The 15259-nt window shown below is 37.4% G+C and overlaps 1 protein-coding gene across 1 annotated transcript in view; it reads left to right on the top strand.

Annotated features, from left to right (window-relative positions):
- Window positions 1-12607, top strand: part of CCDC187 (coiled-coil domain containing 187) — a 41944-nt gene extending 29337 nt beyond the window's left edge. The window contains exons 23-30 of the mRNA XM_086764151.1: window positions 2706-2890; window positions 3117-3229; window positions 3754-3922; window positions 6458-9345; window positions 10087-10428; window positions 11120-11263; window positions 11724-11849; window positions 12153-12607. Coding sequence (XP_086620277.1) covers window positions 2706-2890; window positions 3117-3229; window positions 3754-3922; window positions 6458-9345; window positions 10087-10428; window positions 11120-11263; window positions 11724-11849; window positions 12153-12308 — 4123 coding nt within the window. The 3' untranslated portion in view covers window positions 12309-12607. The remainder of the gene's footprint in view (window positions 1-2705; window positions 2891-3116; window positions 3230-3753; window positions 3923-6457; window positions 9346-10086; window positions 10429-11119; window positions 11264-11723; window positions 11850-12152) is intronic.
- The last annotated feature ends 2652 nt before the right edge of the window (window positions 12608-15259 follow it).

Genomic DNA, 15259 nt, shown 5'->3' with positions numbered 1-15259 from the left:
AGCTTTAAATGTTCCTGAGAGGGAGTTTTATAATAAGTTTTGAACAACCTCCGTGTTTAAGCAGTTGCATCAAAATCATAGCTTATCATTCTGACCAATAGTGCCTTATTGTTTATTTGTGCCCTCTGTATGTCCAACCTACCATCTGGTGTCCAGAATGGTAAGCTCCTCAGGGCAGGGACCAGCTTACTGCAAGGTGTGTGAGCAGCATCCAGTAAATTAGGTGTCTGGATCCACGGCTGGAGATCCTTCCCATACCACTTACTAAATTCTTCAGGTAAAATACATTCCCGTCAATATATCAATAAGAAACAGTGTATTTATTTCAGATTTTCCATTCTTTAAAAAGTACCCTTCTGTGCAGGGAGAAAGTGTTTTAAGTGAAATCTTGAATTTTACCAGAAAGTTGTTTGAGTCAGTACTTGCACCATCTGTATTGTTTATTGGGGAGTCTTTTGATGTTAAAATAATAAATACTTCTGGTGGTTATAGGGTGTCCTTGCAGGCTTTATATATTAATTTTAAACTCTGCATCTTTGTGCAAGTTTATATTTCACTATGGGTACCTGCACTATAAAATGTTAGGCCGTGTTATCTAAGTTGGTGGGACTGGGGCCCGTCACTGCAATGTTATGAGCAAATGTAGCTTGGATATCAGACCTGCACAAATTTAACTTACACAGCGTTAACCGTGGTATCTTTTAATGATACCTGCTATGATAACTGATGATAACTGCTAAAAGTAGTTCACGTTTTTATGGTGACTTTCAACTACAAACTCAAAACATTTCGCAATTATATATTAATTAGACTTCAAAATACCCATATGGAATGAGTAGATGTATTGATTTAATTGGTGAAATTCACTGCCCTGGCATCCTCTGGCTCTAAGCCTGTGTATCACTGAACGCCTCAGAGCAGGTTTGTATTTCACGTAGGATTCAACCACAGAAGGCTTTTGTACTGCATGGGACTTAATTTTATGCTTAAACTGAAGCATAGAGGTGTCATGTACAATGCCCACAGTCGGAGGTAATTCAGGAGCTCAGTCACTGTTCTGAGAAAGCGCTGCATCTCCAGCATCCCTGGTTGCTTCCTGCTGAGCTGAGCAGGCAAGGAACCAGCAGTGCCCACACTGCTCAGAACAGCAGTTTTCCAAAGCAGGCTCAGTGAACAGAAATCTAATTTGCTTCAGAAAAAAAAAAACTAAATGCAGTTAAAGACAAATATATATCTATATAAATTAAAAAAAAAAAAAAACACCAAAACACAAAACAACAAAACCCTTTCATTCAGTGTTACTCAGACCTTTAGCAGACTGGTGAATCAGGTTTGTGCATTTACTTAAGTCCCCACAGGGAAGGGCTTTCAAATAAATCCCTGCATGGAACTGATCTATAATTCATGGGGTTATTGATTACAAGTCACAAAAATCTTTAAAAGGTTTCTTGGCTGTGCTTTCACTTCTTATTACTGACAAGCCTGCTCATAGGAGAACAGTGAATATTGGCATCAGTCTAGAGCGGACAGGGCTTGGTGGAACTCGCACCCACACTCTGGCTGCTGCGTGGCTATGGATAGATCGTTCCTCTGTAAAAGTGCAGGGGGGTAATTGTGCTAGCTGTCCCCCAGTGCAGGTATGTTCATATTTTGTAATGATCAGGAAGACAATTAATAAACAGGGCTGTATAGGGGATGGAAAGGGCTGGGAAATTTTTTTTTTAATGAAAGCAAACTGAAATAATAAATAAATTACCAACATGCAGAAAAAGCTGCTGGTTTGGAGTTTTATTAATGGATATTAAATAATAGAAACAAGGAATCCAGAAACTTGTAATTATTATAAACAGACAAGCTTTTAGCTGAGAATTGGGAATGTCTTCAAAATAAGTATCCCAATTCAGAAGTCCTTAAACATCAGTGGTGTTCAATATCTACAGGCCTGTCTTTTTCATCTTAAAATAATAGGGATTTATCTTCTAGACACCATCATATTGTTAATTTTAATCTATTCAATAATACATTTAACTTTTTGAACTGTTATCAGAGTAAAAAAAAATATACAACCAAACTAAAAAAAAACCTTATACATAGATCACTGGGGTTTTTTTCTGGACAGAATAACTTACTCAGCTGTGTATTCTAGAACTTGTACCACTAATGGAAAAGTTTGCGAGTATGAATTGTGTTGCCTTGTGCTTTTGCAGTAATGAGACTGCTTAGAAAGTTCACAGTCACCATCACAATCTGTATCTGATGTCCCAAATATCCATAAAGTTGCTATGCTGTATTTAAAGTGGAAAATTCAATGAGATGTGTTGAAATATGATACAGCATCATTGACTGGAAATGGAGGAGGCATACAGGTTCAGATTTTGACCCTAGCTTTGCCTTTTCAGTGCTGAGGGTTTCTTTAGCCTCCTCCTATTCTTGTCTATGAAGATTAGAAACCTGACTATATAAAATACAGTATCAAGTGAGAGGAAGAGGCAATGGAGAAATAAATACACTATTCAGAGTGCTTCTGGCTTTACTAATTTGCTGATTTTTAAACATATGTGCATGTGAGCACTCTGCAGGTACTATTGAGCACTATCAGAAGCATTTAATTCGTACCTTTATTGACTTCATATAGATTTGTCATGGTTAACTTGGGAACACAAGAACAACCTCCAGTCATTAATTCCTTTTTTAACTCTTCACAGCTTTTCTACTGAGAGCAAGAAAACACTGGTACGACACCAGAAACAGGCAGAGGAGTCTCCAGGTTTGGAACAATCCCTTGGTGTGCAAGGTCCTGTTGCGTCTGAAACAGTGGCCAAGGAAGTGTGTGGTGCCACCAGTCAAACCACAGGCTCAGTCTTTGTGATTGAAGATTCTATAAACACAGGTAGCCAATGAAGAGTTCTGTAGCAAAGCATGTTTAAGACCACTTAGATAAACTGAATGACTTAGGGCAAAAGTTGAAGTCTTAGCTGTTCTTTGGAGCAGTTCAAATGATCTTTTAGAAGAGGACTGGTGAGCTAATTAGCCCATGAGAGAGAACTATAGTCAAGTTATTCATGGAAAAAAAATGCAGCATTAGAATCATTGTAACTGAATGTTGTACTTTTCAGAGCTGAATGCTCAGGATCCTGTTTTATTACTTCTGGAACATGCCAATTCAGCTAGAATGGATGAACCTATATCCACACCCATTACAAGAAAAGGCAGAAAGTGTGCATTTCCGGTAAGGATCACCTCTGGAATTCAATTTCTGCCTACAGAAATGGTGCCCCAGGTTGTATTTGCCTTAAGACAGGACCAACACAAGCCTCATTTGGTAGTTCTGAACATCAAGTAGAAATCAGTCTTGTGTGTTGATTTTCTGTGCTTCAGCTAAAGACTAAATTTTTGGCATGGATTGGTTCACCACAACTTTCCTGCCCCATCCATTTTCTGTGTGGCTAACTGGCGACAATGTGTTTAAGCCATCTCCTGTGGGTCAGTGCTGTGCCGCTCCAGGAGAAATGAAACCTGTCCCTAGGGCAGTAAACAATCATCTGCCCATAGCTGCTGCAGAGACTAGTCCCTCTTCTATTTCCTACATCAGTGATAGAGCCCCAACGTGGGTACATATGCACTTAAATATCTTCATGTGAACACGTAGAGTTAATCTCTGATCTCTTAACTATTATTTGTGCCAGTCTGCCACCAGAAAAGTCCTCTTCTGTTAAGACATTAACTCTGTCTCTTAAATATTTTATATTCTAGGAATTTGTGCTGGAGGAAAAGGCATTTATTTCAAACCCAAAGATAGATCCGGAAGACAATGAAGATATTAATCCATGTGACAGCAAGTTCACAGTGAAAGACTTCAGGATGCTTTCTACTTTGTGTAACTTATGTATGGTTCAGGAAGAAAATACTCTTCAAGGAACTGGTAAATCATATTTAATGCTATTATGTCCAATCTGTTTCAACCACTTCCATCAAACTTTAATCCAGACAGAAAGAGAGACAATCTTCTCATTCATTACCTAAGTGTCTTGCTCACTGTACCCAATATATAAATCACTGCTAGGCAAGATGGTGGAGATCTCTCAAAGGTTTATTATGACATATGATTATACTGCTTCCTCAGAACAAAATCATAACTTATTCTGATTGTGTCATTAACAATTTACCCTCTTTTGAGGGATTTTAAAAATAATTTAAGGGTGTTCTTTTTAAAAGAACATAGATCAGTTGAAGATAGACTTCAACAGGACATGCTGGAGTTATTTTTGTTTCCAGGTTTTATCCTCAGTTCATATTTCTTGCTCTCAGTAGGACATATAAAAATAAAACTGGCTGCTTATATATGAGCTAGTTATATCACTTATATAGTTCTGGGTATGCATAATCTCTGTATTATAAATATTTACATATTGTGGCAATATTTCATATTTGAGTTATTTTTCTAATGAACAATCTTTCTGTGTTTACTCCTAGATACCATTGTGATGGAGACTATAGATTTGTGTAATTAAGACCTAATAACAGTGCTCTTGATGACAGAAGTTTGGCATAGGCTGTACCTTAACTAGATTCTCAAGCCTAGCTTTGAGCACGTGGACATCAAATTGTCTGAAATAAATCCAGTCTCTCAGGCAAAGAAAACTTTCTCCATGGACTTTAGTGGACCCCACTTTCACCATTAGTGTTTTGACTTCATTTTTCTATTTGGCAAGGAGTCTTGTGCTGTTTCATAACCTGGAGCGTCAGTGCATAGGCACTGCCATAAACTCCAGTAGCAAGCCTTACATTCTTGTAGTATTGCTACTTCGTGTGACTGAGTAAAAAGCCCTGTATTTGCGTTCTGTGCTGAATAATCTGTGTATTTCAGGTGATGCCCCATCATCCTTAGAAGACATAGAGTCTCTGATAGTGGAGAAAGCATACAAGGAGCAAAGAAGTCATAAAACTCTAAAAGAAGAGCAGGTCCCCTGCAGCCCATTTCAGGCATGTGGCAAGCTTATAATTCATTTTAACTGGGTTTTTCTCACATAAATTTGCAACGGAAGAAATCCTCAATATTGACTGTCATGGCGATACTCTCCTTGCAGTTTGCAGGCAGAGAAGCTGAAGTTGAAGTTTTGCTGTACCATGTTAAAATACTGTCCTTAAGTCTGGAGAAAGTCCAGTAGCAATTCACTGGTATTCTTGAGGTTTCCTGTATAGTCAGTTATTCTTGATAACACTCTCTGCAGGCTGGGAAAAGGAAGAAAGATCTTTCTGATGATGAAGATGGAGAAAGATCAGCACTGACTTCAGATGAAGCTACGTTAGTGAAAACCCAGTTAAAAAAAGAAAGGTCATCAGAAGAACAGAGGTACTGTATCTGTCAAAGCTGAAACCCTCAGCCCTGTCTTCCAATTCTCTTACCGATGTGTCAAACCTTGCCTTATTGTTTTATGCCCATGGTTGTGGTTCTGTTGTGGAAAGAGGAGGTGGAATTGAATGATGTTAGCCTGGAAATTTTGGTCTTGTATAACTTAAAAAAAAAAAAAAAAAACAAAGAAAAAACCCAACAAAAATAACAACGCATCTCTCCCCCCAAAAAAAGAAACACCCAAACTCCTTTTATAAAAGTCACATTCATCAAACATTGTTTGCCAGTTTTTCTTAGGTGATATAATTCTTTGGAGTTTGGAGTCAGCTGAAGGTGTGCTGAAATCAGTTTGGAGGTGGGGAGGAATTGACTTCAGAAGGCTTTGAGCTCAAACGAAAGCATCTGAAGTAACAGTTAAAACACTTTGCATTATGCTGTCTGTAGGTAGCTAATACGTCCAAATAAACTTAATGTTTTAAACAACATTCCTGAATGATAGTGCATACTGTGCACTTCATAATTTGCATTTAATCCTACTGTAATGTTGTATTTTCAGATTTAGCACAGACTCCGAGAGAAAATTGGAAATCACACATATAGATGAAAAAGCACCTTCTGAAACCCCTTTGTCAGAAGGTAAGGAATACCTTTTTCCAATACGGTTTCGTAGTTATTTAACATACAGCCTAAGTAATAGCTCTTCCTGGAGTTTGTCCATAGAAGATAATAGCCTACTACTTGTACCAGGTAGTGAAGCTACATATTGGGCTAAAAATAATACAGATATTAATGAAAATCCTGCTTTCAAACTCTTCTGATCAACTACTTGGACACTATTGTATTTGCTTGGTTGCTGCATTACTAAGTTGCTCATCTTTATTTAATCTGATTTTTTTGTGGATTAATATTAAAAATAGTACTGATCTTGTCTGTGTATTTAATGCTACTGTCTTTTGAATGCAATTTTACATCTGAGGATCACTGGATTAAAATCTTAAGTTACCTGTCAGGACCCTCTTCTATAAAATGAAAAGATTTTTCTGAAATACTGTTATTGTGGGGTTTTTTTTGTTTTTGTTTTTTGTTTGTTTTTAAATGTTCTAGTTAAAGTGGAAGTGCCTGTCCCTTATGAGATCCGTCATGTGGATGGCAGTCAGTGCGTGAAGCATTTGGATCATATTTCTCATGAAGCTTCTGATAAAGAACTAAATTTAAAAGCATTTTCTGAAGGATTAGCTTCTACTGAGTCATTGTCCACATCAAACAACTTCTCTCTGAGATGTGAAAATAACAAATCAGACTCTTCACTCCCAGAATTTCAGAAAGTGTCTGCAGTTTGGATTGACGTCTCAGAAAACTCTATTTCAAACTCTGAATTAGAGCTGAAAAATGGAGAGGACACAGATGTCAGTATCCCAGAAGAGTTTGTCTATGACCATGGTGATACATTTCCTAATGTTTCAAAAGAGACGCTAACAGCAATAAGTAATGGAAAGGAAACATTAGCTAGTGCCAAACATGATGAACATGAGGTGCCCCAAGATGACAGCACTGAGACTTCATCACGCTCCCAGAAATACCCTGGAGATGTTTCAGATCATGGCTGCACTGAGCATTTGCTCCCTTTCATTCCATCAGACAAAGCAAATGCCTCCAAAACAAAGCTAGCACAATCCTCCCCATCTGATAACCCTGCCAGCAGAATGGATGAGCCACATCTGGATGCCTCAGAAAACTACAGTAGAAACAAAAGGTGTTCGGAGGAGATCACAAAACAAGGTAAAGATGCAGTTGCCAGCTCTTCATGGACTGACAATATTTACTCCCCTAAGATCTATGAACAGCAGAAATGTAGTTCTAAAACTAGCAAAGTCAAAAAGGATGGTGGAATTAACGGTTTATTTTTGGATCAAAATAGAGACCTAATGGGGTTTCCACTAACAGGTTCTTTAACACATCTAGAATTAGTTACTGACCAACTTAGGAACACTGTCTCTTTTCCACCTGACAAAGATATTACAAATAACAAATTACTAGCATGTCTATCTCCAAGAAATTTACCAGTTTCAGGGGGTGAAAATAATAATGCACAGCTTTTGAACAAGAGACCGTCATCCAGCAAACTCGGTAAGATTGTATCTCTGCCCATGTCCATGCCAGGAATTTCTGAGGAAGTCCACACAGAAACCAATTCATTCAAGTCTTTGCAAAGGGTGGCCACAGGAAATCAAAATAACTCAGCAACTGAAAGGCAAGCCATAAAGGAAGCAAGGAGTGGACTGTTTTCTTCTGCCTCAAAAAACCAATTGCTTCAAGCTGAGAACTCCTCTTCCAAAAGTGAAGATGCTACAATTTTTATTAGTGATGAGGGTCTCCCTCCAACTGATGAGAACACCTTGTCAGAAATACTGTCTCCTCTTGATGAAGTATTGTCCTATGGAAGTGCTGACTTGCCATCTTCTAATAAAAAGAATTTGTCATTTCCAAGTGAAGATCTTCCTCCTCCCCCTTTAGGTGCAGATGCAATGAAAAATGATGATTCTACCTTCAGTATGGATGAGTTCCCATCTCCACCAGAAAAAATGACAGTCTCGGAGACTAGACAGTGTATGGATGAAGATATATCACTGAAAATGGATGCATTACCCCCATTACCTGATAACATCGGGCCTGAAGAATTTCCCCTGCTCAATCGAGAGACAATTGATGCTTTTTCAGCTCAAGATGGTAGTCTCTTAGAACAATCTTTAGTTAAAGATATTTCCAGTGCAAAGGAAGGTTTATTAGAATACCAAGGAGAACACGAGACACCTTTGCAGCCTTTGGAGTTTCTGTCAGCATCAAATCCTATTTCTTCTGCCAGTAAAATTCCTGACTTCATGACGAAACAGTGCAAAACATACTTAACACTGCCCAAAGTTGAGGAGGACAGCGATGACCCATTATTATCATTTCAAATTGGGGACAGAGTGTTAATAAAGCAGACCCACCCTGGAACCCTGATGTTCAAAGGACTGACTTGTTTTGATCGTGGCCATTGGGCTGGTGTTGCACTTGACAAAGCTGAAGGTGATAATGCTGGAACTTACAAAGGGGTGAAGTATTTTGAGTGTCCTCAGCACTGTGGTATTTTTGTCAGACCTGATGAGATTTCACACCTGTTGGAGGGTAATGAAAATGGTTCCAGTTACACTGGGGATGAAGACTCTGACTCCTATGATGATGAATCCTTCAAAGAAGACTGCAAATACTCTGAAGATGATGAGAAGGGAGGAAGGCTTACAGAGCAGAAAGCAGAAGACACAAACAGTGCAGGAGGATCAGAAGTGACAGAAAGGCAGTCCAAGTTACACACTGCCTTACTGTCTGGAAGAGGGCAAAAGCTTCCACATTCTGACCAGTGTAAGTGTTATGAAATCCTCTTTCAAAATAACTTAATGTGCTTGAGATCAGATAAAGAAAAAACAGAACTGACACAAATAAAACACGGGATACTTGCAGATGTGCCTCCAATGAAAAGTAAGACTGGTAACACAGAGGAGGTAAACACAAGCCAAAACATCTGTTGCTTGGTAGAGGATGAGAAAAGAAATAAACTTGCTGATGATATTGCAAATGCACTCAGTAAAAACCTTCTGTTTGACACTTTAATTGCACTTTCTGAAACAGCCCAATACAAATACAGAAGTGCCTTTGAAAAAGACATGATTAATTACGGCAAAGACATAAGACAAGAAGACAATCCAAAACTGTTTCTCCTCAAAGAAAATTCAGTTGCTATCTTATCTGAACAATCAGCAAAGGCTTCTGATGTTTTACTGCATGATTTCGATATGCTTAGCATTCACGGTTGTCACCCAGTAGCAGAAAGAATTGTAACTAAATTTGTAGATGATGCAGTTAAAGAATATAAGAAGATTAAAAGAAAACAAGGATCAGAAGCAGACAAGATATTTCATTCATCTTCAGAGACTTCTCCAACCGCTTTGCCAGTAAGTACAGTCAAAGTTCTTGTCTGCTTAGGTGTTGGACAAAGGTGTTTGTATCCAGACAAAGCAAACTGGGCTGTTGTTGTTGTTGGAATTTGTCAGTTAGTGAAAACTGATAAATCTGAACAAACTTCAATTTTGATTCATCTCAGAGCAAAGCTGGACACCTGTCAGCTCATCTGCTTGACTCCTTTCCAGTTCCTGGCTGAGAGAGCTTCAGCTTTTTAATTCTGTATTAGCTCTGCAGCTAATTCCGTATTAGGCAGCTTCTAGCAAAGTCAAGATTCTCAGAGCTGCCAGACTCTCGCTGTTCATTCAGCTCCCTGGGAGACTGGAATCCCAAATGAAATGGAAGCCTTTGATGCCTGCTTCTTCCAATCCCAGAGTGTCTAATTTGTCCTTCCTGATGGACCACATAAGATCACAGAAAGTTAAAAAAAAAAAAAGTTTTGCTTTGGGGCAATTGGGAGAATAGTCCCAATTCAGAACAAAAATGTTTCAAAATGTAAAAAAAATTAATTGAACTCTAAATTCAGAATTCTTTCTAATTCTGAATTCTGCTAAATACAGTTAAAATAGCTTTTTTTTTTTTAATGACACATCAGTAAGCCTTTATTTGAGCCCATTAATAAGACGATGGTTTAAAGTGTAACCTTAATCAGTTGCTAATAATTGCAATACCTCCAAAAGTTGTGGGAAAATATGGAGTATGTTATTTGGCTTTTCTTTTTCTCTCTACTAAAGTTCCTTATAAAAATCCTTGATGCTGGTGTTTTTGGAAGCTCTGAAGACTTTGATCAGCCTAATTCTGACCAACATACACTGGTGAGACAAACCCAAAAGCAACGCTTGTACAAATTAGATCAGTGGCACTCAGCTCCTTGGAAGAAAACTGTGGAAGTTCCTCTTGTGATACCACATTGCAGTTCGTATGTTAAGAAATTGTCTGCCTATGCTGTAGAAGAATTATGGACCCCGGAAAACATATATTCAAACTTCAGGAGAATCAGTGAGCCAAAGCACTTTGAATGTAATGATCTCCAAGGGAACGATTTGGAAACAGAAAGCAAGAGGATGTATAATCAGGTATTTTTGAAGCACTGCTATTAAACTCTTCTAGTGTTCTGTAGGCTGACTCATATATTAGCTAGAATTTAATATTATTCTAGCTGCTAATACTAACTAGAGCTAAAGGAACACTGAAAGAGGCATTGCAAAATACTGCTTCTGGTAATCTACTGCAAAATAATTCTGCTAGAATAGGTATCTTGGCTGTGATACAAGCCTTTTTCTGCAGCTCTTCGGTTATAAGACTCTGGACACCTAGCCCAGTGTCTGGTTTAGGCCAGAAAAAGCCAAGCTTCTTGGATAGCTGCAGTCTAAAGTGTCCAAGTCTCCTGCCTTGGATGTCCTGCTGAGTTTGGAGAGGTCTTCATGTTCCTCAGCATTCTGAAACTACTAAGTTTTGTGGACCTGTGTCTACATAAGGAGATTAAAGGGTCCCACCTGGGCCTCTTGTGTAAGCCATCCATACTTCATATTCACACCTTACTGTCCAACAGCTTCTGCTGTACAGGTTTACATGTTCTTTAGGTAAAGGTCATCATGACATCAGCTGTAGGAACATCAGTGATGCAGGTGAGGTTAGGAGATTTTGCACTGAGATGCAAACCTTTACTGTCACCAGCCTAACATCCTTCAGAAGTGCCAAGAAAACTTTTGAAAGGGCATCTATGAGAGGTGCAGTTTATGTTGGTACTGTGTTTCTGTTTTACAGGTTATATTTGATTTGACCCATGAGTTGCTATGTGGAGAATATCAAGTAATTGCAAATCCCCAAACATTTCCATGGATGAAAGAAAATTTGAGCTCTCATTGTTCCAGGTGTCTTTGCAGAAGAACAGATGTCAATGAGGTCAAGGTACATTTTGGAAATGGAAAGTGTACAATAACAAGAGTCAGTGCAGAGCAGACATTGCTATGGCAAAAAGACAAAAATGTGAAATTTGGGAGGATTATGGCAGTGTAACTGAGGTGATTAGCAAAGGAAACATCATTACTCTGAAATGCTTGAATAAATACAGATGGAGCTAATTAGTCTAAATATTTCAAGTGTATGGAGTTCTGTAGAGGAATAGGAATTGGGCTTCTAAGTCTCTCTGGCCTTGCCTATCTTGGGTATAACCTCTAAATTAATCTTATATTTTAAAAGTGATGGTTGGCCAGTATTGATCAGCTACTTCTAGACCAGTTCCCTGAACTTTGAGATGTTTCTAGATTTAAAACTGGGTCTCCACACTGGCATCTCTCACTTGTTTACAACCTTTACAGTGACAGAATTCCTATCAGAACAATTACTTTCAGCCTTTTTTATTTTGTAGACATTTGTTCAGGGTGAAATTATTAAAATAATGAACCTGGAAGAGAATGACTTAGAAATGAAAAGAAAATTCCTTAATATGACCAAGTATGGAAACTGTAAGAGAGACAGAGTGGACCTTATTCTGGTAAGCAGACTCGCAAGTGGAGGTTTGTTTACTTTCTCTAGATTTAAATTAGAAATTCTCATGCTTTTGTGAGAATCATGTTTACTCAAAATAACTTCGGAACTTCAAGTCATTGCCTTCCTTTTCAGTACACTTGCAGTAGTAATCCAGTATTTCTGGCTCTCCTGAATGATTTAAATTAAATTAACGATGCATGTAATTTATTTATAAAGTCATTGGATTAGGTACAGTCTCTTAGTACCTTTCAGAACTGACCATGCTCTTATTCTTGAAGTAAGCATTCATATCCATGTCCTATTTTAGATTCAAGAGCTCTGCAAAGAAGAATCTCAGTGGACTTACTATGATGATGATGAATTAACTGTGAAGATGAGAATGACTGAAGACATATTTGATAGCTTGATCCTTGATACGATCAGAGTTCTTAATGAGATTTATCTGAGAAAAGTATGTGATTAGAAGTTTTCCCTAAAAGGCCACAGTGGAGGAATTTTAATCTCTGATTTTTTAGGCAAGAAATGCATGATTTAATAATTTCAATTCTGAACTTGTACCCAATAGCAGTGTGGCCTTGGTCTAATTGGTATGTTCATGTTTACAAGGAAAGGATGCAAACAGAAAAACACTACACAAAATATTTTCCTTGTGTTTTGTGCTTTGGGAATGCTCATTAAGATCAATGTTCTTAGACTGATGTCACACAGTCTGAAGGGTGGAAATTTTATTCTTGTCTCTTGGTTTTTTGGTCAAGATAGCACTTCATTTGCTTATGCATTTTAAAGGCACTACATGTTCTAGAATTATATAAAATTCTATACAAACAGGGTTCAAAACCAATTTATGTGTAAATTATCTTATTCTTTATTATCATATTCGGGTTGTAAATGATGAGAGGTGAATCATATTTTGAAAATAATATTCAGAAAATCAGTAGGTGTCTGGCTTAGTAGTGTAAATGTGCAGATGGAATTAAATCCCCCAGAAACTGAACTGCTGTGGAGCTCTGTAGTCTGAAATAAACTTCTCTAATTGGAACAAGTCCTAAAGGGTACAGCGGAGTTGCAAAGGTGACTGTGCACCATTATTTTTAATTTTTTTTTTGTACACCGTGGAAGTGGTCAAAAGTAGCCTGGAGACGGCTTCAGAGATGTGGCATATGGAATGATCCTGCCCTGGCAGGACTCGGAGCCAGAGATCCAGTTTTAATGTCTATAGCTTTATGTAGATGAGACAAATACTGATGCAATGCACTTTAAATGGGATACTTTTCTATCAGTTAGTCCACTTTCTGAAAATTAAATATGTGCATGTGATTAGATTACTTATCATGCAATTCACTTCAGCCCCTTGAATTCTTACAACATCTAAACACAGGCTGCTGAGGATGTACTTTCATTGGCAAAACAGAGGAAATCAATAATCCTATTATTTTGTATTGGCAAAATTGGAAAAATCAAGATTTTAACAAGGAAATATAAGCATTCCCTGAGCATGCTACTTGTTCACTATGTATACTGCTGTGGTATACCACCTATTTTGCATTAAGAGAAGACCAATGATAATTTTTTATTTGTTAGGTTTTTAAAAAATAAATACTATCAAAATATTTCTTACTGAAATTCAGAAACTGTTCATTACTGAATAATTGCATATAAGCAGATCTGATTTATTCAAATCTCATTCATTCAGGGTGTTTTTCAAATAAAATGAAAAGCAGGACAAGTAAATATAAACTATATATAAACTTATATTTAAAATCACAATATTTACAGCGGTTTTGGTGGGAAAAATAGAAACACATTTTATGTTTCTGTTTTTAAATACTGCTGGCTTAACTGTTTTCATACTGAATTGTTTGTTTTCTGAATAAACAAAAATAAACCCTTTGTATCTCATTTTTATTTATTTTTACTGTCATTCTAATTGATTTCAGATTATATTGTATACACTGCTATTCTCATTAGCAAATGGGAGTAGTTTTGTTATTTTGAAGACAGCTGCTGGGGACATTAAAAAGCCCTGTCCTGCTAGTTGCCATATGAACAGGAAAAAAAGGCAAATTCTGCCCCAAGCGCATTAACTGTTGATCTTATCCTGTAAACTATTTTCATGTCCTTAGTGGTACATTTTCTTAAGTCTCTGACTTTTATCCTCATTGATTAATTAATCCAGATATTTGTTGTAAGATTAATGTTTTCTTGTCATCAGTTTACAGTAGAATTTAACTCAATTTTTTTTTCTCCTGGATTTTCAAATTGTTGGATGCAATGACTAATCTATATATTGAAGCATAACAGTTTTCCAGTTTATTGTCACTATGGTTTTGCAGCAGCTGCAGGATCTTTGTTGTGTTTGGAATGAAAGCTATTAAAAATATCACTTATATATGTGAATGAATAGATGAAGGAGTCATTTTACTTCAGACTGGTGCCTTATGTTACACTATATGTTACAGTTCAGGAAGATAACCGCTATATTTGCAATTAGGTTTTTGAGTGAAGTCTGAAACCTTGCAAGAAGCTATATACAGAAGGACATAGCTATAAAGTAACTACTGCTGATGAGAATGAAAAGTGTATACACAGAACATGTCAGAGGTATTTAATGTCCCCCACCATTCTGTGTTCTAAAACCTTAGATTCTGGCACCCAGATATATTGACCTGTTCAGTCAGTGGCAAGACTTCAATATCAAGATTACTCTCCTTCAAGGTCTAATATTTTGTTTGCCTTGGTTTTGATCAATATTAACCTTCTGGGTCAATAAATCTTGATACTAGCCTCAAGAGGAGTCATTATCTTTCATAGAAAATGATTATTTCTCAGTTAAATCCTACATTTAATTTTCCTGTAATCCATCTCTTTCATCTTCATACATTGAACAATTCTTCTGAATAAAAAGCACTCTAAACTATCTTAGGCACTGCAGGTTTTTAAAATACTAATTAGCAGCTGCCACAAGATTTTTCTGTTCTTGGAAACGGTTGGACTCCGCTATTGTAACCATCTAATTTTGTTACTTATAGTACCCAGGAAAAATGGAGACAAAAAACCCCTCAAGTGGGACGTGATACAAGCAACTGCGTAACTTAGAGCTGGGGGTATGGATGCAAAAGATACGTGACTGGACCACTGCAGATAGTAATGGTCAAGAAAAAAAAAAACATCAGGAAAAGAAAAGGCAAAGGTGGCAGAATCTGGTACTCAGCTCTCACAAGAGGGGATTTTTACTGCATGCAAGATTCCCACCCTTGTACTGCCTGTGGATTACTGGCCAGAAGCAATGATAAACTAGATTGTGGCCTCTAAATTTACACTGGTGGGCCTGAAGTAAGAATTTGGACCCATTTGTTTCATACTTGCTCTTGAAGGATTAGAAGGAGTGTTTGTGAGTAACAGAAGCAAGAAATA

Source organism: Chlamydotis macqueenii, chromosome 20 (assembly GCF_036417535.1).
Source record: "Chlamydotis macqueenii isolate bChlMac1 chromosome 20, bChlMac1.mat, whole genome shotgun sequence".
Classification (NCBI taxonomy): Eukaryota; Metazoa; Chordata; class Aves; order Otidiformes; family Otididae; genus Chlamydotis; species Chlamydotis macqueenii.
This window is presented reverse-complemented; position numbering and strand designations above follow the sequence as displayed.